The sequence below is a fragment of the Pyrus communis genome, chromosome 10 (genome assembly GCF_041283825.1).
Source record: "Pyrus communis isolate YQ-2024b chromosome 10, ASM4128382v1, whole genome shotgun sequence".
Taxonomy (NCBI): domain Eukaryota; kingdom Viridiplantae; phylum Streptophyta; class Magnoliopsida; order Rosales; family Rosaceae; genus Pyrus; species Pyrus communis.
This window is the reverse complement of record NC_142574.1, coordinates 24,978,168-24,994,780: the sequence shown is the minus strand read 5'-3', so window position 1 is coordinate 24,994,780 and position 16,613 is coordinate 24,978,168. Positions and strand designations below refer to the sequence as shown.

Sequence of the window (16,613 nt, the reverse complement as noted above, 5' to 3'; positions counted from 1 at the left end):
CTACCATAGCCTTGACAAAATTCAACATTGCCCACAGTATCCTGCATCCACTCTCGACAAGTCTCTACAAATTATAGTAGTTGTCAACATATGTTGGCATAAACTTTTGAGATATGTTGACAGAAATTGGCATGTACCTATTAAGTGTTCGACGAAATGACTCAATGAGATTTGTTTGGTTGATAATTATGATCCATTATCTGAAAATAGAGTAGAAATGGGAAAATTACCGCAGAGGAGACGGTGGTTGTTGAAAGCTGAAAAACAGAGGAAAAGGTCCTCTTGATGTTTGGTGAATTAAACCCTGATTTTTCGAAGATAAAATGATTCTGATTTAACGGTTGAAATTCCAAGATTGTAAAATTTTCACGTCAAATATACATTATCATGTTAGTTCATGCATTTTGCAACGCAAAATATTCCGCTTTTTTTTCCCCATAATTTTGACAAAGTAAACTAGTGAAAATATGGATTTAGGTAGTCATCATGCATGCTTGATAAGTACGTGGTCAAAGGAGACAGACTTGTGTCACCATAGAAATACTCTCGTATTTTAACGGCACTCACCATGTGATAAGTGCGTGACGAGTGCTCTAAGAATATGAGAATATCCTAATTCTATGCAAGAATCTCTCCAATCAAAGGCGAAGCTTTAACGAGCAGAAGGAAGAGGAGAGAGTTGGCCTTCCTAAGGAAAATCATGACAAAGGACAACACCAGGACAAGAAGTGGAATCCAGGCATATTTGGTTTCTGGTCAATTCACATACGTTGGCAAATAATGGACAGGAAACTTACAGCAGCCAAAGCAGGTAACAATCAAAAGCACTAAAAAAAGTAAGTCAATTTTCGAACTTTTAAATCCGAGATAATAACACGCGAAAAGCTAAAACTTCAAATCAGTAGAGACACAGAGCACATACACAATAAACCTAACTTTAGCTGCACTGCACAATCCACTAGGGTGTAGCGTCACACTCGCCAACTAATCCAACGGTACTAAAACTCATCTCTAACGATAACACACTATGCCCGGGAACAGCTTTGGCCAGAATCATTAAGTGTCCGTCTGCTGCTGTTGGGCCTGTTGTTGCTGTTGCTGCGGCTGTTGAGGTTGAGACTGAGCCCACGGCATGAAAGACACAGGTGGTCGAGGCTGTTGAGAAGCATACATTGCTGCTTGATCAACTGGCTTCCCCATGATCATCCCAGGAGCTCCCACAGGATGCTGCTGTGGAACATAATAGTATGGAACATCTGCTGGGGAACCCACCGCTGGGAGGGTAGCCTTGGTCACGCCAAGTGCCTCTTCTTTCAACTCATCTCTTGGGATAATATCAACCAAAAAATCAAAGACGTCAGTCCTTGAAATAGCTGCTGCAATATCATTCTTTTGTAATGTCCTCCTTTTGTTCTCCTCTGTGTGAATCCACGACCGCAAAGTCAGCTCCAATATGAATATTTCGCATGCCTTTGCAAATATAACTGGAGCCTCAGCAGATATCATTCGAACATCCTCATCAGCTTTCATTATTTTCTTAATTCGAGCAAGTGGAAGGCTGTGATTCTTGAAGTCGGATGCTTTCTCAATGTCTTGCATTTGGTCCGACCAGAACTCTTGAAGCTGCATCTGTTGTTGCACCTGTTGTTGGTGGTGAAAGTGCTGTATTTTCTGGTAGGCAAGCTGATGTGACGGATCAGGGAAAGTGGTGGGAGGGTGCGCTGGGGAAGGGACAGACACAGCAGGAGTTCCAGAAGCCACCATGGGAGCAGTTTGATACGAAGGAGGAGGATAGGATGTCATTTGACCAGAACCTGCTACGACACCAACTGCAGGCTGCTGTTGATGGTGGTGCTGCTGCTGCTGTTGCTGTTGTTGTAGTGTTTGTTCTGAGTGATCCATGATTAATTACAGGGAAGTATCCTTCTTGTCCTTGCTATTCCCTAATTACAATGCTGGATGAAGAATAACAAAATGAATAAAAGAACTTAAAATATAGTGGTCCTCAATGAGACAAGAATAAAAAAGTAACAGAAAAAAGAAAATCTCGAAAGAACTCTTCTTTCAGCCTCCTTTGAAGAACTGAAAACCTCATTCTTCTCTACACTGGCATCTCGTGAGCTTTAACATCCATTCTACGTCCTAACAACACACATGTTTCCTCTCTTTGATGGAGGATATACGGCTTTCATAGAGCATAAAACAAAATTTGACTCAATGACACAGATAAACCTTAGAGCTCAAGCATCACCTTTACACCAAAACCAAAATGTTTCAACCACCTCCAACTCCCGTTTCTAAGGGATAGTCGGTGTTTCATATTTTGAAAAACTGATATGGAGACCTATACCAAAATTCTGGGTGGACTCTGGATTTGATGAAGGAACACTCGGATATTCAATAAGCTTCGTTTAATTCAGCAACAGGTTTACGCCTCTCCAATAACCAACCACGAGTTCTGTTTTGATGCATCTATCCACTACATGCATGCTTAGAACCATGCCCGGGCAAAATATAGCTAATTTGAGAGTCTAAATTTTTATAATTTCTCAGTCCTTAACCAATCTGCTCTGTTGATTGAGGAAAAATGACCCCCACTGTTCCTTCACTAAACAACACGTCCCGCTTCTGCAGATCGTCATGCCAAAATTGTTTTAGAAATTTTATGGCACACCATGCATTCTTTATAATCACAAATGAACACAAAACCCTTCAAACAATAAGAACAAAAGAAAATCAACCGCATAAAAATCCAAAAAATCAGCTTGAATAATACATGATAATTAACTAAACAACCAGTTAACAAAGGAATAGGGAAGTTTTAATTTCATTTTAATCACACTCAAGCTACTAATGCATTGTTTGGTTGCTGAAAAACCAAAATTCTAGTCTTTTTTCCCATTGAGTGCTTAACTTAAGTGAACCCACTAATTATAACACAATCCAGAACAACACAAACAGATAAAGATGGAAAATTTTCCATTTTTCTTGCCTAAACTTTCCCAGCAACCAAACAGAGGATACAAACAAAATTACAAGCCAACAAACCATCTAACAACAAAATTTCCTCAGAAAACCCAAAGAAAAAAGTAAAATTAAGAATTACCCATTAGAGCTTAGCTGAATCTTTTCCTTGGCAGAAACCCTAAGAGAGAAAAAGAGAGGAATCTAGAGAGAGAGAGAGAGAGAGTGAGAGAGTCAAATGGGAGGGACAGAAAGTTTGAAATGTTTGGGCTTTCTAGAGAGAGAAAAGGAGAGAGTTCGGGAGCATCGCTAGGTTGACACGTTTCGAACACTGAGAGTTCTGACTATTCCAGGAGTTATGTTCAGAACTGCCACGCGTCGATACCTCACTGGGGCTACAGTGGACAGGGACGCTCGCGTGTACGATTGTGACGTATGAGAAAAAGGACCGCATGGATGTTGTTAAAGGGTATTTTCGGAAATATAATTTGGTCCAGGTAAGCATGCGGGATGGAGTCGATGGACCGTGGAGCGATTTCATGCGGTCACGTGACACAAGGGTCCCATGACTTTTTTTTTTTTTTTTTTTTTTTTTAATACATCGATATTCTTACATTTAGAACATGGAGAATCTAGTAAAATCACATAATAAGTAGCCTAATTTGATATCGAGTTCGTCATCCACGAGATTCGAACCTAAAACCTCACACTTCCAAGTGAAAAGGAATATCACCAGACCGTATTACTGAGTATTAGTAGTTTACTGAGGATTGACATTCTCTTCAGATCTCTGTGTTCAGAGTCTAATGATCAGGAGATTCGAGCCGTTGAAGAGAGAGCTCGAGACCTTGATTTGTGTGAAGTGGACTAATAGAATGGGCTAAGGAGAGTTGCAAAATTTAAATGAGTGGTTCGGATCTCCTGGTCCTTGGAGTCCAAACACAAGAATCCAGAAAATATCTCGATTCGTCTATGGAGTATTGACATGGCAAAACTCTGATGTACAAGTGTCGGATCACGTGTCTGCATGAGTGGTCACACTTATGTGGTCCCATCTTATAAGAAGGTTGGATGCTTTCGCAGTGGAAAAGAAAAATGACATGTACTAGTTTTTTTTCACATGTCTTTGTGTTATTGCTATCGTTTGTGTTATACAATTTGTTCTTCTCATACTGACAAAGCTAAGTTTTATATCATGAGGAGCCACAAAGTAAAATCATAGGATTTTGCCCTCAATTATGATCTAGAGCGGTTGAGGAAATGAATGAGGGACCAAGACATCCGCCCACACAAAACCTCGTTCATATGTTAGACTTGTGCACTACAAGGTGGCAGTTCTTATTTGTGCGTAAGTGGTGTTAATTTGCGCTTATGTTTGAATTTTAGGTCAACTATACAAAACCTCTCAAACCTAGGGTAGTTGAGGTTGAGTTGACACGGTATACTGGGAGTAAAAGGTGGCTCGACCGTAAATTGAAAAAGTACAAAATATAAACAAGAGTGTACGAATAACATCACTCTTGCTCTAAAACCAAACCGGTTGCAAACAAAGCAGCAGAGGCAGTGAGAGCCGAGACCACCTCCTCCGTCTCATTGCTTGTCGGCCGACCAAGGCGAGAAGGACTTGTGACAAACAACAAATGACAACCAATTAAAGCCGCACTAATTGTTGTAGTTACCGACTCAAAAGTCAAAACTCCCAAACTGTTTGTTTTTAAGGCTGTCTGGCTACTCATGTAAACCTTTCTACATCTAATAACAATAGAACTTGCTGTTCCCCCCTTATCATGTTCCCTTTGAGGGAGGGTGGGGCATCCCAATATGATGCATAACCATTAAAAATAATGCCTATTTGTTTTATGTGAGATGTGAAACTTATTAGAATTATGTTACGGTCAGTCGTTTATGTGTGCGTGACAACTTTTATCACTGATTAAATACAAATTTTATAGTAATTTACCATCAGAAAACACTTACGTGCATGACTGGTGCTTGATTTTTATCAGTTTCTAAATCTCCAAAGCTTATCCCACTTTCAAGAATTAGTTGTAACATGTGAGTAGGGAATATTCTAAACATTTTACACTATGTGAGTTGGGGAACCACCTAAGTTCCTAAACCTCTAATAAGCATATATTCTCCTCTTGATGTTCACTCCCTAGAAACTCCTCCAAAACCTAGCAATGAAAGGCTTCAATGCTAGGCTCTCCTTCCCCTTGCATGAGAGCCTTAACCATGATCTCACCATTCGGAGGTTTTGTCTGGCGCGACTTGAGCAAGAACAAGGAGGAGGAAGGAGGTGGAGGTGGAGGTGCGGAGCAGGAGAGAATACTCCTTCCGAGGTTGACGAATTTGTCGACAGCTTCATCAACATGGATCATTGCATTTGCATTGGTGATAATGACATTAAATCCACGGAGAAACAACAAAGTAGTAGTAGTAGTAGTACTGAGTATTGAGTACTCTGATCAAGATGGGATTGAGACATTTTCAATGGTGGATGATCTGTATGGAGTTGTTTTGATTATGATGGAAGCAGAAGATGATCATGTGGATATGAGTGGCTTAGTGGATGATTTTCCGGTTTCAAAAACCAAGATGCGGCCCAGGGTTGAGGAGGTGAGTCATGGTGTGGACCACGGGACTCGTTGAAGATCACAATCCGTTTGAACTTGAAGATGGCATGAGAGCCTTGATGGAGGAGGCTACCTCACTAGGGATGCTAACAGAGTTCAATTTGATATCGGAGCCGGTGACACCATCGCTTCTGAATAGAGAGAACCTAGACTTGAGAGAAGGGGAAGCATTATTTGTCAATAGCATCATGCACTTGCGAATGTATGTCAAAAAGAGTAGAGGCTCTCTGAAGGCAATCCTTCAAGCTTTGAGGAAATTAGGTCCATCTGTGCTTACATTGGTGGAACAAGATGCAAACCACAACGGGTCATTTTTCCTCGGGAGATTCCTCTAGTCTCTTCACTTTTACTCCGCAATTTTCAACTAACCCGAGGCTAGCCTCCCGCGAAACAGCCCTTAGAGGATGAAGATCAAGAGGCAGCATTTTTGCGCACGAAATCAGAAACATTGTCACCTTCGAGGGCTCAAACAGGATTGAGAGGCATGAGAGGGCAGACCAGTGGATAGGGCGAGCCGGGTTTCAAGAGACGGGGTTGAAGTGTACAAGTCAAGCAAGGATAATGTTATCTGTTTATGGCTGTGATGGCTACACTTCGGCTACTGAAAAGGATTGTCTCCTCCTCGGGTGGAAAGGCATAATGCTGGCATCGGCATGGCAAGCGCGCAGCGTTTCTTCCTCCTAGACTCCTAGTTAGCCGCCCCCGTCATACAATCTGTCGTTGCAGGCTCGCAGCTGGTCGATTCGGTTAAGCCATTGGCATAGTCTATTGGAAAGTAATAACTCGCAATCAAGGAACACAATGATGCTAGAATTTGATTCCTAAACATATTCTTACTGATGTTGGCCTACCAACCACAAGTCACAGTAAATCTGAAAAGTTGGCAAACTGGTATAAAATAAATGCATGGATATAGGAGCAGCAAAAACCAAACAACTCTGCATTCTCTTTCCAAAAGCTCAGACAATCCGCTACAATTTCGTGAATTTCTTGGGAATAAAGTAAAACAAAAGGAACTGCTTTGATCGGAGCCAATTCCATTCCGGAAATAGTGGAAACCATGGATCTGTGCTCCGATCAGGATATCACACACACTATCTTGTGAGTTAACGATTGAACAAATAAATATCGCGTCTACATAGTGCAAAACCGACACAAGTGTACATATTATTATTTAGGAGCTTTGTGACCCTGTGCTTTAGGTTGGCTAGCCGCTGTACTCATTACTCGTAAGCATCTGGCGATTTCTGTGAACGATGGCCTGGCTGCAGGATTAGGGGCCCAACACTGCTCCATAAGCGTTTTCCATTCGGGATCACAGTAACTTGGAATGGTGGGTCTCAATGTGTTATTTACAATACCTCCTGCAGGTATTCAAAATTCGAAAAAATTAAATCCGGAGGCAAACATCAGTCTTAAGCGGTGCAACAATATTGACGTGCAAGCACAACCTCAACGAAAGGAAGAGAGTAAAAACAATTACTTACCTATAATTGCTCCATAGTGCATGTTGGCATACGGCTCCTCGCCAGTAAGAATCTCCCATAAGACAATGCCAAAGGAGAAAATATCAACCTACAACATTTAATCAAGACTCAGACGAGGGAAGCAATGAAGTACGTCTACCAGGTCATTCGACATTAATCAGACCCTATAAAAGAAAGGCATTCAAGAACAAGAAACGAAAATAAATCATAAGAACAACTTCTCCACCAATCGGACAATTTTAGTTTCATCCAACTTTATTTTTTAAATAGAAAGAGATCCAGTATGAAACTTCAATCACGTTAGACTTCCCTATATCTAACTGCGATTAATTGGTACTCTCTATCACGTATTATCTATCTACTTCTATCTCCATTGTAAAAGATATATAATAAACTAAATAATTTTAAACTAAAAAACTCAAAAATAAATCTTACCTTTTCGGAGACCTTCGTGCTGCTGCCATTCAGCAACTCTGGGGCCATCCATGGTAACGTTCCCCGTACACCACCAGAAACCAGGGTATTTCGCTTAATTTTTGAAAGCCCAAAATCACCGACCTGGGAAGCCATATATGTATTATTAGAATATTCAATGTAAGTTGCAAAGAGAGAAAAATAATCATTTTCCTAGTTCAATACGGTAATTTCATAATAATTACCTTGCAAATTGGACGTGCAGGATCTTTTAGGTTCACAAGTAAGTTGTCACACTTCAAGTCAAAATGCACAATATTCTTTGAGTGTAAATATTCCATTCCAAATGCCGCATCCATGGCAATTATTAGTCGCTTGCGGCGATCTAGATACCTGCGTTTGAAGATTCAAAGAAGGTGAAAAAGAAAGGAAAAAATCGCTTCCATTCAGAAACAGTGAACTTGAAACAGATGGATGAAAGTATAACTATGATTATCTGAGAGCACGAAACAAACTAGAAACATAAAGAACGGTATACAACCACTATTACCTGTCTTTTCGAAGTAAGACATGCCTAAGAGAACCATCAACCATGTACTCCGTAACAGTAGCAAGTGTTCCCCCTGGTCCATCTTGCACCACACCATAAAATGCCACAACATTTGGATGGTGAAGCTTTGAAAGAATGTCAGCTTCCCGCCAGAACTCTATAGTCTGACAATGGAGTTAGAATTACCATTAAGGCCTTGAAAAGTAAAATATTAACATGCCATAGAAGCAACAAAAATATGAGATCATATTTCGTCCACTTGCATCAATGAATGTGAGTTTCATTACAAAATTCAGAGGTGGGGAGGAATGGCTACCAATCTCTCTTGCTCTGATGATCTCCCGGTGAAGCAGCTCTTATTTAGTCTCTTAATGGCAACATCACTGCCCCTCCATTTTCCATGGTACACAGTCCCAAAGGTACCAGAACCCAGTTCCTTCAGCTGTTCGAGATCTTCGTTCTTTATTAACTATCAAGTCCATGAAGAAGAAAGAATCAAACAGATGTAAAATGGAAAGTCTTTACTATTGGACAAAGTAGTTTAACTAATGCCATAAATAACAGGTCCTGTGCAGTTAGTAGCAAGTCTGTTTAGATGTATAAAAGAAAGAATAACCAAGTAACTGGGGAACTAACTGCTCTAACAACAATAAAACAACCAAAGACCATCCAGAATGTTCAAAAGTTAGGAATGATTCTCTGTGTGCGTGTGACCATGCACCAATACATGCATGGACTATTGGACTCACACACAAATATTATCCAGATTCAAATCCTAAGCCAAGCTCTAACAAGACTAAAAAAATGCTTTTCCTACTACGAGCTACACTCGAATGAAGTCATTTATTTTTATTTGTATCTCTTTTGCTGTAATCAATCATTAATAGGTATCAGTTTACCTAACCAAGTTATCAAGAGAAAACTTTTGTATCAAGTTATTGAACGTGTAAGCATCACACCTGCAAGGTACTGATATCAAAATCTCCCAGAGAAGGATCTAAAGGAGGTAAACCAGCTCTTCTGCTTGCAGACTTCCCATCCTATATCAAAGTAAATGAAACATTTTTTGATAAAAGAGTAAATGAAACATTGTTAGCAAAGGAGCAATTAGTTAAGAAAAATGAGAACTGATCAAAAGACTACCTCATACTCCGACTCTTGCGCTCTTATGTTTTCCATCATTCCCTCAAATTGCATACTTTCAGGGTCCTTCACTTGGGAATGACCATAATTAGAGTGCAGAGCTGTTGCGTTAGCTTTAGCCATTCCAGGCAACTCTGTGTGCATGTCTTCTGCAAATTTAGGCTGAGAACCAGCTCCTTCTGCTGTTAACGGTGTAACATGATAAGATCTACCGTCCCCATTTCCAATCACAGGCGGAAAACCAAGATCCTGGTCCATAAGAGAAACATCTTTTTTATCAAAACCTTCTTGTGCCAACTTTTGGAAATATGACCAGTGTCTTGGTTCATGATTTTCCATCTTTAAGCTCAAACCAGTTCCATCCTTATGCAGCAAACCAATATCAGGGAAGTCTTCAGAAAGTATTGCCTTGGAGAATATATCTGACAGGAAATCACGGGGAAATCGTTCTTCAATATCAATAATGATGTCTCCCTGCACTGGGGTAGAAACACCAACTGAAGCTGCTGCTTGAGAAACATCTTTAGAAAACTTCCCTGTCAAAGAATTGGGCTCTGCATGTCCCTTAGCGTCAACAGTCCTTGGATCCTTGCTGGTGTCCTCTTTCTGATTAACCTCTGAATGATTAGATGCAGATACCTCATGTTGCTTTCCAGAAGGTAGCCGACTTATATCTGGAAACTCAGATCCAGCTTCTGCAATGTTATCAACCATATGGTTTGGCAATGCCCGCTTTACTTCACCATCTACATCTTGCAAAAGCTTTGCATTCATCTGAGAAACTGAATCAGCAAATTCTTTGTACTTTTGAAGTTGGATGAGTCCATCATCAACAGTTTGAGCATCGGTACCTGTTGTTGGGGTAGATTGTTCAGTTGGGGGAGCAAGGTTGCCATGTTCCTGTAATTTGTTAACTCCTTCCATGACTGTATCCTGCTTGGTGATATCAGAACGTGAATGAGTAACGAGAAACGGAGGACCATGAGAATCATCAGACTTTGTTGATCGATTCAGCAACTCTGCCTGCTCCCTGGGAATTCTTTCTGAATAGTAGACTCTCTTAGGAAGCACAGGTAGCTCATGGTAACCCAAATCAACTCCATTGGACAAATGGTCAGCACAAGCAGGAGCAAATGCATCGCTAGTTGTGAAGCTATCCTCAACTTCACTAGATTTTTGCACCAGCATTGGGTTCCCTGAATCAATTGATGAAGCAACCTTTTCAGGTTCCTGGTACTTTCTTTCATCTTTTGATGCGTCTTCAACAGGAAGATAGTTCATCAAATTTCCATCATGTGGCTGTAAAGGAACAGAGTTCTCTACCCCTGAGGGGCGGAGTTTTTCAGGGTCACTCTCTGGCTGCAGTAAACCATCACGTTTGGGTTTCACCTCCTTTACTGGCATCTCAAAATTCTGTTCTCTTGAGCCACTGGATGGCTGCCCTTCAATTGAACCTCCTTGTGGATTCAGAATCCCATGATGAGCCACTGAAACAGTTCCTCCAAATGGGGAATGACTTGGAAGGGCATGGCCATTGTGCAATGGTTGCTGCATATTTTGTCCAACATGCATCACCTGGGTATGCTGAAAAGGAGGATATGTTTCATAGGCATTTGAAGAGTTAGGCAGGATTGGCTCGGAAGATTGAACGGTTCTCGATGTAACAAAATTAGCAGTTGAATTCAAAGAGCCTACCCCTATCGAGTCTTTTGCAACCCTACTTGTGTCCTTCTCAATATGTTGTCCATTGAACTCATCTAAATTATTTGCTAGAGTGCTTGTCAAACCATGTAAAGACGAATTTTTTCTTGACCCCAGGTCCATTCCATTGATAGCAACTACATACTGAACCTCAGAATCACCATCCACACTGTGCAGACCAAACTGAGCATCCTCCAAATCAATCATGGAGAACAAAAACATCCTAAGCTTTTGTGGTCCTTCTTTATCTTCTACTTCATTCCATTCTTCCATCATATTCTGCAGATCCTCGTCACAAGATACAGAAACCAAAGCATCAAGTTCCTCTCCAGGAAGCTGATATTTAATTACATGCACTTGATTATAAATTGACAAAGCTTTATGTATAAGCTCCTGCCAGGAAATGTCCTTTCTTACACGGATAATGCGTGTTTCGCCTCCAACATACCTTAGCTTCCCATCGCTTGGTCGGGGTAAGATTTTACCACCAAAGCTACAGAGAACCTTCATTTTCATTGATGAGCTATCAGAGGCTGCATAAGAGGCATATCCATGCACATGACTGTTTCCATAGCCAGATAAAGCTCGTGGTACTGATTGAACTGACGCATACTTATTTGTGTCGTCATATAAAGCTGAGCCCTTTCTTTCAAACTGTTTTGGACCCCTTTCAGCAATATGAAGCATCGAAGTATCTGACCCACTCTCAGAGCCTGTATGACTGATTCCTAAAATTCCTTTCAGTTCAACATAATTTGTTGCATAATTTGGATCGCCAACAGCATTTGGATGCAAAGGAATCCTGTGGTTCACCCGATCAAGCATAAATTGTAGAGAAAACTCCTCTCCGGTCTGTATGGAGTAATTATGTGCAGGTTTAACTTCTGGTATAAAGTCAGTAGATCTCATATCAGTATGCATGCTGCTCAGAGAGTCTGGCACGTATGACTGGGATGCAGGTTGGTAATCATCCCTCCCAGGTTCCATGGAATTGTCTTGGAACTGCTTATGCGTTCTTAATTGTTCAATCATACCATTGTTTGAATTTCTTCCTCACCTCAACACCAAAATACTGTCAAAAACTCAGGCAATGAAGCAAAATTTTGAGTGCTCAGTCACAGGCAGCTCCTATGAGATGCCAACATGCTGATCTTTGCAGGGAGAAAAACTGAAACAGAAAACAAGCTTCAATAAGTGTCTGGTCTCTATTGTCCATAAAAAATTCAGAAGCTTAAGTAGTATCGTAAAAGAAATGCTTCATTTGGTAAAACATGTATACCAGTAAATCTTCTTTCACTTACTATCAACAAGTAGTGAAAATATGAGAAAGTGCGTCTCCGCATTTTAACTTATGAATAAGCTAGCAGGAAAATAAAACTAAATAAAACAAAAACCCAGGAAACCTTTAATGTTCCACTACCATTTCCCCATAAAATATCAAATAATATACAAATTAGTTTTCTAGCATGTGTGTATTGCAATATATACTCACTGTCATGCAATGTATACATGTTGCATTACCATATGATCACGATCATGGAGTTCTGCACTACATGTAAATGATGTAATTATTTGAGTAATTAACACTATGCAGCCCACCCTTGGGTTATGTCAAGTGGCGGGAAGGTGGGAAAGTATTTCTGGGCTTCAACTGTAAGTACCTAAATCTTATTCACTATAATCACTCCATAGAGATTGCAGGCCCCATTACAATCGATATGATTATGCAAACAACTTCAATTAGGTGACTAAATTTCTTGTATAACATTCTTTCTAATTCTGTTCAAACAAAGACAAATCATAATATAAGAAGTCCTTCCCACCCTATTGAAAAGGATTGTTAAATCCTTAAGGTCGAGCCTTAACACTTCCAATCCTAAATTTCTAACTACCTTAGCCAACTAACTTCTTCAAACCCGATTGGCCACCCACCTTGTATGTGTGTAGGATTCAGCTACAACCAACTCTGATCAAACGGATATAGTATTTTCTCTTTTTTTTTTTGACTTGTTTCTTCAGTCAATGTGAGAAACCAAAACTAAAGAATTACTGCGAGCTACAATTAACGAAAAACGTAGATGAAGAACAGAATTTGATCCTTGAGTTTTAAGCTTGATTATATATCGCCGCAGATGAATATACCTATCAATAATCATAAACCATCACAAACAAAACAAATAATTTATAAATAAAACAATTTTATGAAAGTTTCCTTCTTTTTTTATGGATTAATAAAAAAATTCCTTCACCAATTAACAATCACAAGCCAAACGATTCATGACCTTAATAGCTCACTTCCCAGTTCCATCAAGTATAATCCACAAATACTTACATACATACATATATGTATATATCCATAAAAACAACTTGAACCACTCACAGATCAAAATCCGGAAAAACCCAGAAAACCAAACTACGATCAGAAAAAACCCAAAAACAAAAATCAAACAAGAACTAGGTCAAATTTAAAACAAAGAAATGAAATTAAACCCACCAAGTACCTGATTGATTGAAAGAACAACGCTTTTGCACCCAGAAAGCTCCAAAGTTTAAATCTTTTAGGTTCAGGAAGGCTTCAGTGAACCAGCCACCGGCCCACCGTTACTGAATCAGAGAAAAAGGAGGAATCTTTGTGACCGCAGCTCAAAAGCCCGATTTCAAAAATATGAGAAATAAGAAATAAAAACCCTCACTTTGCTTCACTTTCTCGCTCTTCCTGTTCAAAATTTTAGATTTTATTAATTTTTGTTACTAATTTATTGTTTTTATTCGCTTTGATGCTAAGTCAATTGGATGAAGACAATGTTCATGTTCCAGGATTGCCCTTATTGGGTTGAGATATTACTAGAATGTTACGAGTCGGTTAGGGGAAAATTTTTTCAGTATACTATACTGGAACATCAAATATTATAATATAAATAGTTGAAAGTTTTTTTTTTTTTTTTTTTTTTTTTTTAATTTTTAATATTCAATTATTTGTATTATAACACTTAGTGTATCGGACTATATTTTAGTACACTAGGCAAGGTTAGTTAAGAACAAAGTTAGGCTAGCCTAGGAGAATCCCCAGGGACGTTGTGAGCCCTCCTTTCTGTTTGTTTTCTTGAAATTTTACAGGGAGGAGAGGCAATCTTTGAGGGCTTACAATGGGGTCTTAGACCCTTTATTGGTTTTTACATATCACACACCAAGAACAATTGGTGGCAGTAAGGTACACAAACTTAGGCCTTGGTCTAACGAATAAAACAATATTACCAACTCAACTAATCCTTGTTGGCAAAGCTCTCCTTTTTGTGTGAAGGAATTAGGAAGTAGATTTTTTTCTAAATTTGAGAACACTTTTATTTCTCTATTGTGGGAAGGATATTTCAAATTTTAGTGCAAAATAAGTGGGTGTTTTTGTCTTGACAAAGTGACCTAATGCACATTGACATCAACTCACTTTTTTTTTCCTTCTGTATAGTGACATAGTGGGGAATGAGAAATTGAACTTAGGACATCGAAATTAAGAGCTTATGCTTTTAACCAATTGATTTACAAGCTTCTTGGACATGAATCCCCCTTTATTTTAACTATTTTAACTATTTGGTTAAACACAAGCGTTACTATCTAGTAGTATTTCTTCTCGCTTAATGTTTTATGTTCATCTTCCATGAATGACTAATTTGAAACCAATCACTTTGAACTTTTGTTCAAAAAATGTGAAATTGTTTCCCTGTTTTTCATACAAATTTTTGCTAATTCACAAATAAATCACATAACGCTACATGTGAATTAACTTGCAATTTATCATGAAGAAATTTGGTGAAGAAGGGACGAGCGGAGGGTTTCTAGGTGTAATGATCCTCACCCCTTCAGAAAATAATAGGCGCCTCACACACTACTACTGCTAGAAGATAATCTCATCTAATCATTCTCCATTTAAAAAGAAAAAATAATACAATTTTAAATCACACGCTCCTCTGCCAATTTATCATAATCTATTGTGTTGGAAGACTATTTTGACTTTCATTAGATCTGGTCGGTCTACTTTTTTTAGAACTTTTATTTAGTATCGCATGCTTTTATAATTATCTTATTTTTGTATAATGAATTATATGATAAAAGAAGCTTGGAATTTCAGTACACTAGGCAAGGTTAGTTAAGAACAAAGTTAGGCTAGCCTAGGAGAATACCCATGGACGTTGTAAGCCCTCCTTGTTGTTTGTTTTCTTGAAGTTTAGAGGGAGGAGAGGCTATCTTTGAGGGCTTATAAAGGGGTCTTAGACCTTTTGTTGGTTTTTACATATCACACACCAAGAATGATTGGTGGCAGCAGGGTACACGAACTTAGGCCTTGGTCTAACGAAGAAAACAATATTACCAACTCAACTAACATTTGTTGGCAAAGCTCTCCTTTTTGTGTGAAGGAATTAGGAAGTAGATTTTTTTTCTAAATTTGAGAACACTTTTATTTTTCTCTATTGTGGGAAGGATATTTTGAACTTTAGTGCAAAATAAGTGGGTGTTTTTGTCTTGACAAAGTAACCTAATTCACATTGACATCAACTCACTTTTTTTTTTCCTTCTATATAGCGATATAGTGGGGAATGAGAAATTGAACTTAGGACATCAAAATTAAGAGCTTATGCTTTTAACCAATTGATTTACAAGCTTCTTGGACATGAATCCACCTTTATTTTAACTATTTTAATTATTTGGTTAAACACAAGCGTTACAGTCTAATAATATTTCTCCTCACTTAATGTTTTATATTCATCTTCCATGAATGACTAATTTGAAACCAATCACTTTGAACTTTTGTTCAAAAAATGTGAAATTGCTTCCCTATTTTTCATACAAATTTTTGCTAATTCACAAATAAATCACATAACGCTACACGTGAATTAACTTGCAATTTATAACCAAGAAATTTGGTGAAGAAGGGACGAGCAGAGGGTTTATGGGTGTAACGATCCTCATCCCTTCAGAAGATAATCTCGTCTAATCTTTCTCCATTTAAAAAAAAAAAAAAAAAAGAAAATTACAATTTTAGATCACACGCTCCTCTGCCAATTTATCATAATCTATAGTGTTGGAGTACTATTTTGACTCTCATTAGATCTGGTCGGTCTACTTTTACAACTTTTTTTTAGTTTCGCATGCTTTTATAATTATCTTACTTTTTTATATGATAAAAGAAGCTTGGAATTTGCCTCCTTTGCAATTTGATATTTTGAACTTTGAAGAACATGGTCGGTTTAGTCGTTTCCTTAGAATTATTTGTCATTTTCATGATCTAAAATTATGTCACAAATCCAAAAAAAATAAGAGAATCTCATAAAAAAAAATTGGAAGAAAACAACATGCAGCTTCGCAATCATCTTTGTGAATGGTTATGGCGGTGTGATGGTGACGATTCGAATTATCTAGTAGTCCTCTTTTTCTATATTTATAATTTTTGTTGAGAATGAATCTCATATTAATAGGATAATGAATTTTGTATTGGCTTATAAGTAAGTTTGACTACTCTCTATATTATCAATTAGTTTTATGGTATAAACTCAGCTTTCTTCATAGTATCAGAGTAGGTTGTCTCACTTGTGAAGTCCAATGACCACGTGTGCTCCACATCACCATGTTGTGTTGTCCACATTGATGTGAGGAGAGACTTTGTATGAGCTTATGGCGGTTTGATGGTGACATTTCAAATTATCTAGGAGTCCTCTTTTCTTATAT

At 38.6% G+C, this 16,613-nt stretch overlaps 2 protein-coding genes and 1 pseudogene across 4 annotated transcripts; 1 reads left to right on the top strand and 2 right to left on the bottom strand.

Annotated features, from left to right (window-relative positions):
- Positions 1-812: 812 nt before the first annotated feature.
- LOC137729392 (nuclear transcription factor Y subunit C-4) lies at positions 813-3,297 on the bottom strand. 2 transcript variants are annotated; one of them, XM_088678688.1, is made up of 3 exons: positions 3,107-3,264; positions 2,351-2,628; positions 813-1,955 (listed from the first exon to the last, which is right to left on the bottom strand). In XM_088678688.1, the coding sequence occupies exon 3, from the start codon at positions 1,900-1,902 to the stop codon at positions 1,057-1,059; it is 846 nt and encodes a 281-aa protein (XP_088534814.1). In that variant the 5' UTR covers positions 1,903-1,955; positions 2,351-2,628; positions 3,107-3,264; the 3' UTR covers positions 813-1,056. The 2 variants fall into 2 exon arrangements, with proteins under 2 accessions (XP_088534814.1, XP_068324436.2); XM_068468335.2 differs by lacking the exon at positions 2,351-2,628 and having other exon boundaries at positions 3,107-3,297.
- Positions 3,298-5,449: 2,152 nt separating this feature from the next.
- LOC137728438 (GRAS family protein RAD1 pseudogene) lies at positions 5,450-6,488 on the top strand (annotated as a pseudogene).
- Positions 6,489-6,513: 25 nt separating this feature from the next.
- On the bottom strand, positions 6,514-13,692 carry LOC137728012 (RAF-like serine/threonine-protein kinase 20). 2 transcript variants are annotated; one of them, XM_068466891.2, is made up of 9 exons: positions 13,397-13,692; positions 9,195-12,063; positions 9,011-9,091; positions 8,368-8,520; positions 8,052-8,215; positions 7,747-7,894; positions 7,523-7,645; positions 7,088-7,175; positions 6,514-6,964 (listed from the first exon to the last, which is right to left on the bottom strand). In XM_068466891.2, the coding sequence occupies exons 2-9, from the start codon at positions 11,925-11,927 to the stop codon at positions 6,771-6,773; spliced, it is 3,684 nt and encodes a 1,227-aa protein (XP_068322992.2). In that variant the 5' UTR covers positions 11,928-12,063; positions 13,397-13,692; the 3' UTR covers positions 6,514-6,770. The 2 variants fall into 2 exon arrangements, with proteins under 2 accessions (XP_068322992.2, XP_088533191.1); XM_088677065.1 differs by having other exon boundaries at positions 13,390-13,643.
- Between the last annotated feature and the right edge of the window lie 2,921 nt (positions 13,693-16,613).

Bases quoted from the DNA above. Each gene is read 5' to 3' on its own strand.
- LOC137729392 (XM_068468335.2), bottom strand. From the start codon at position 1,902: ATGGATCACTCAGAACAAACACTACAACAACAGCAACAGCAGCAGCAG.
- LOC137728012 (XM_068466891.2), bottom strand. From the start codon at position 11,927: ATGATTGAACAATTAAGAACGCATAAGCAGTTCCAAGACAATTCCATG. The intron at 8,216-8,367 runs GTAGCCATTCCT...CTCCATTGTCAG, and splicing joins CATCAGAGCAAGAGAGATTG to ACTATAGAGTTCTGGCGGGA. The intron at 6,965-7,087 runs GTAAGTAATTGT...GAATACCTGCAG, and splicing joins GCACTATGGAGCAATTATAG to GAGGTATTGTAAATAACACA.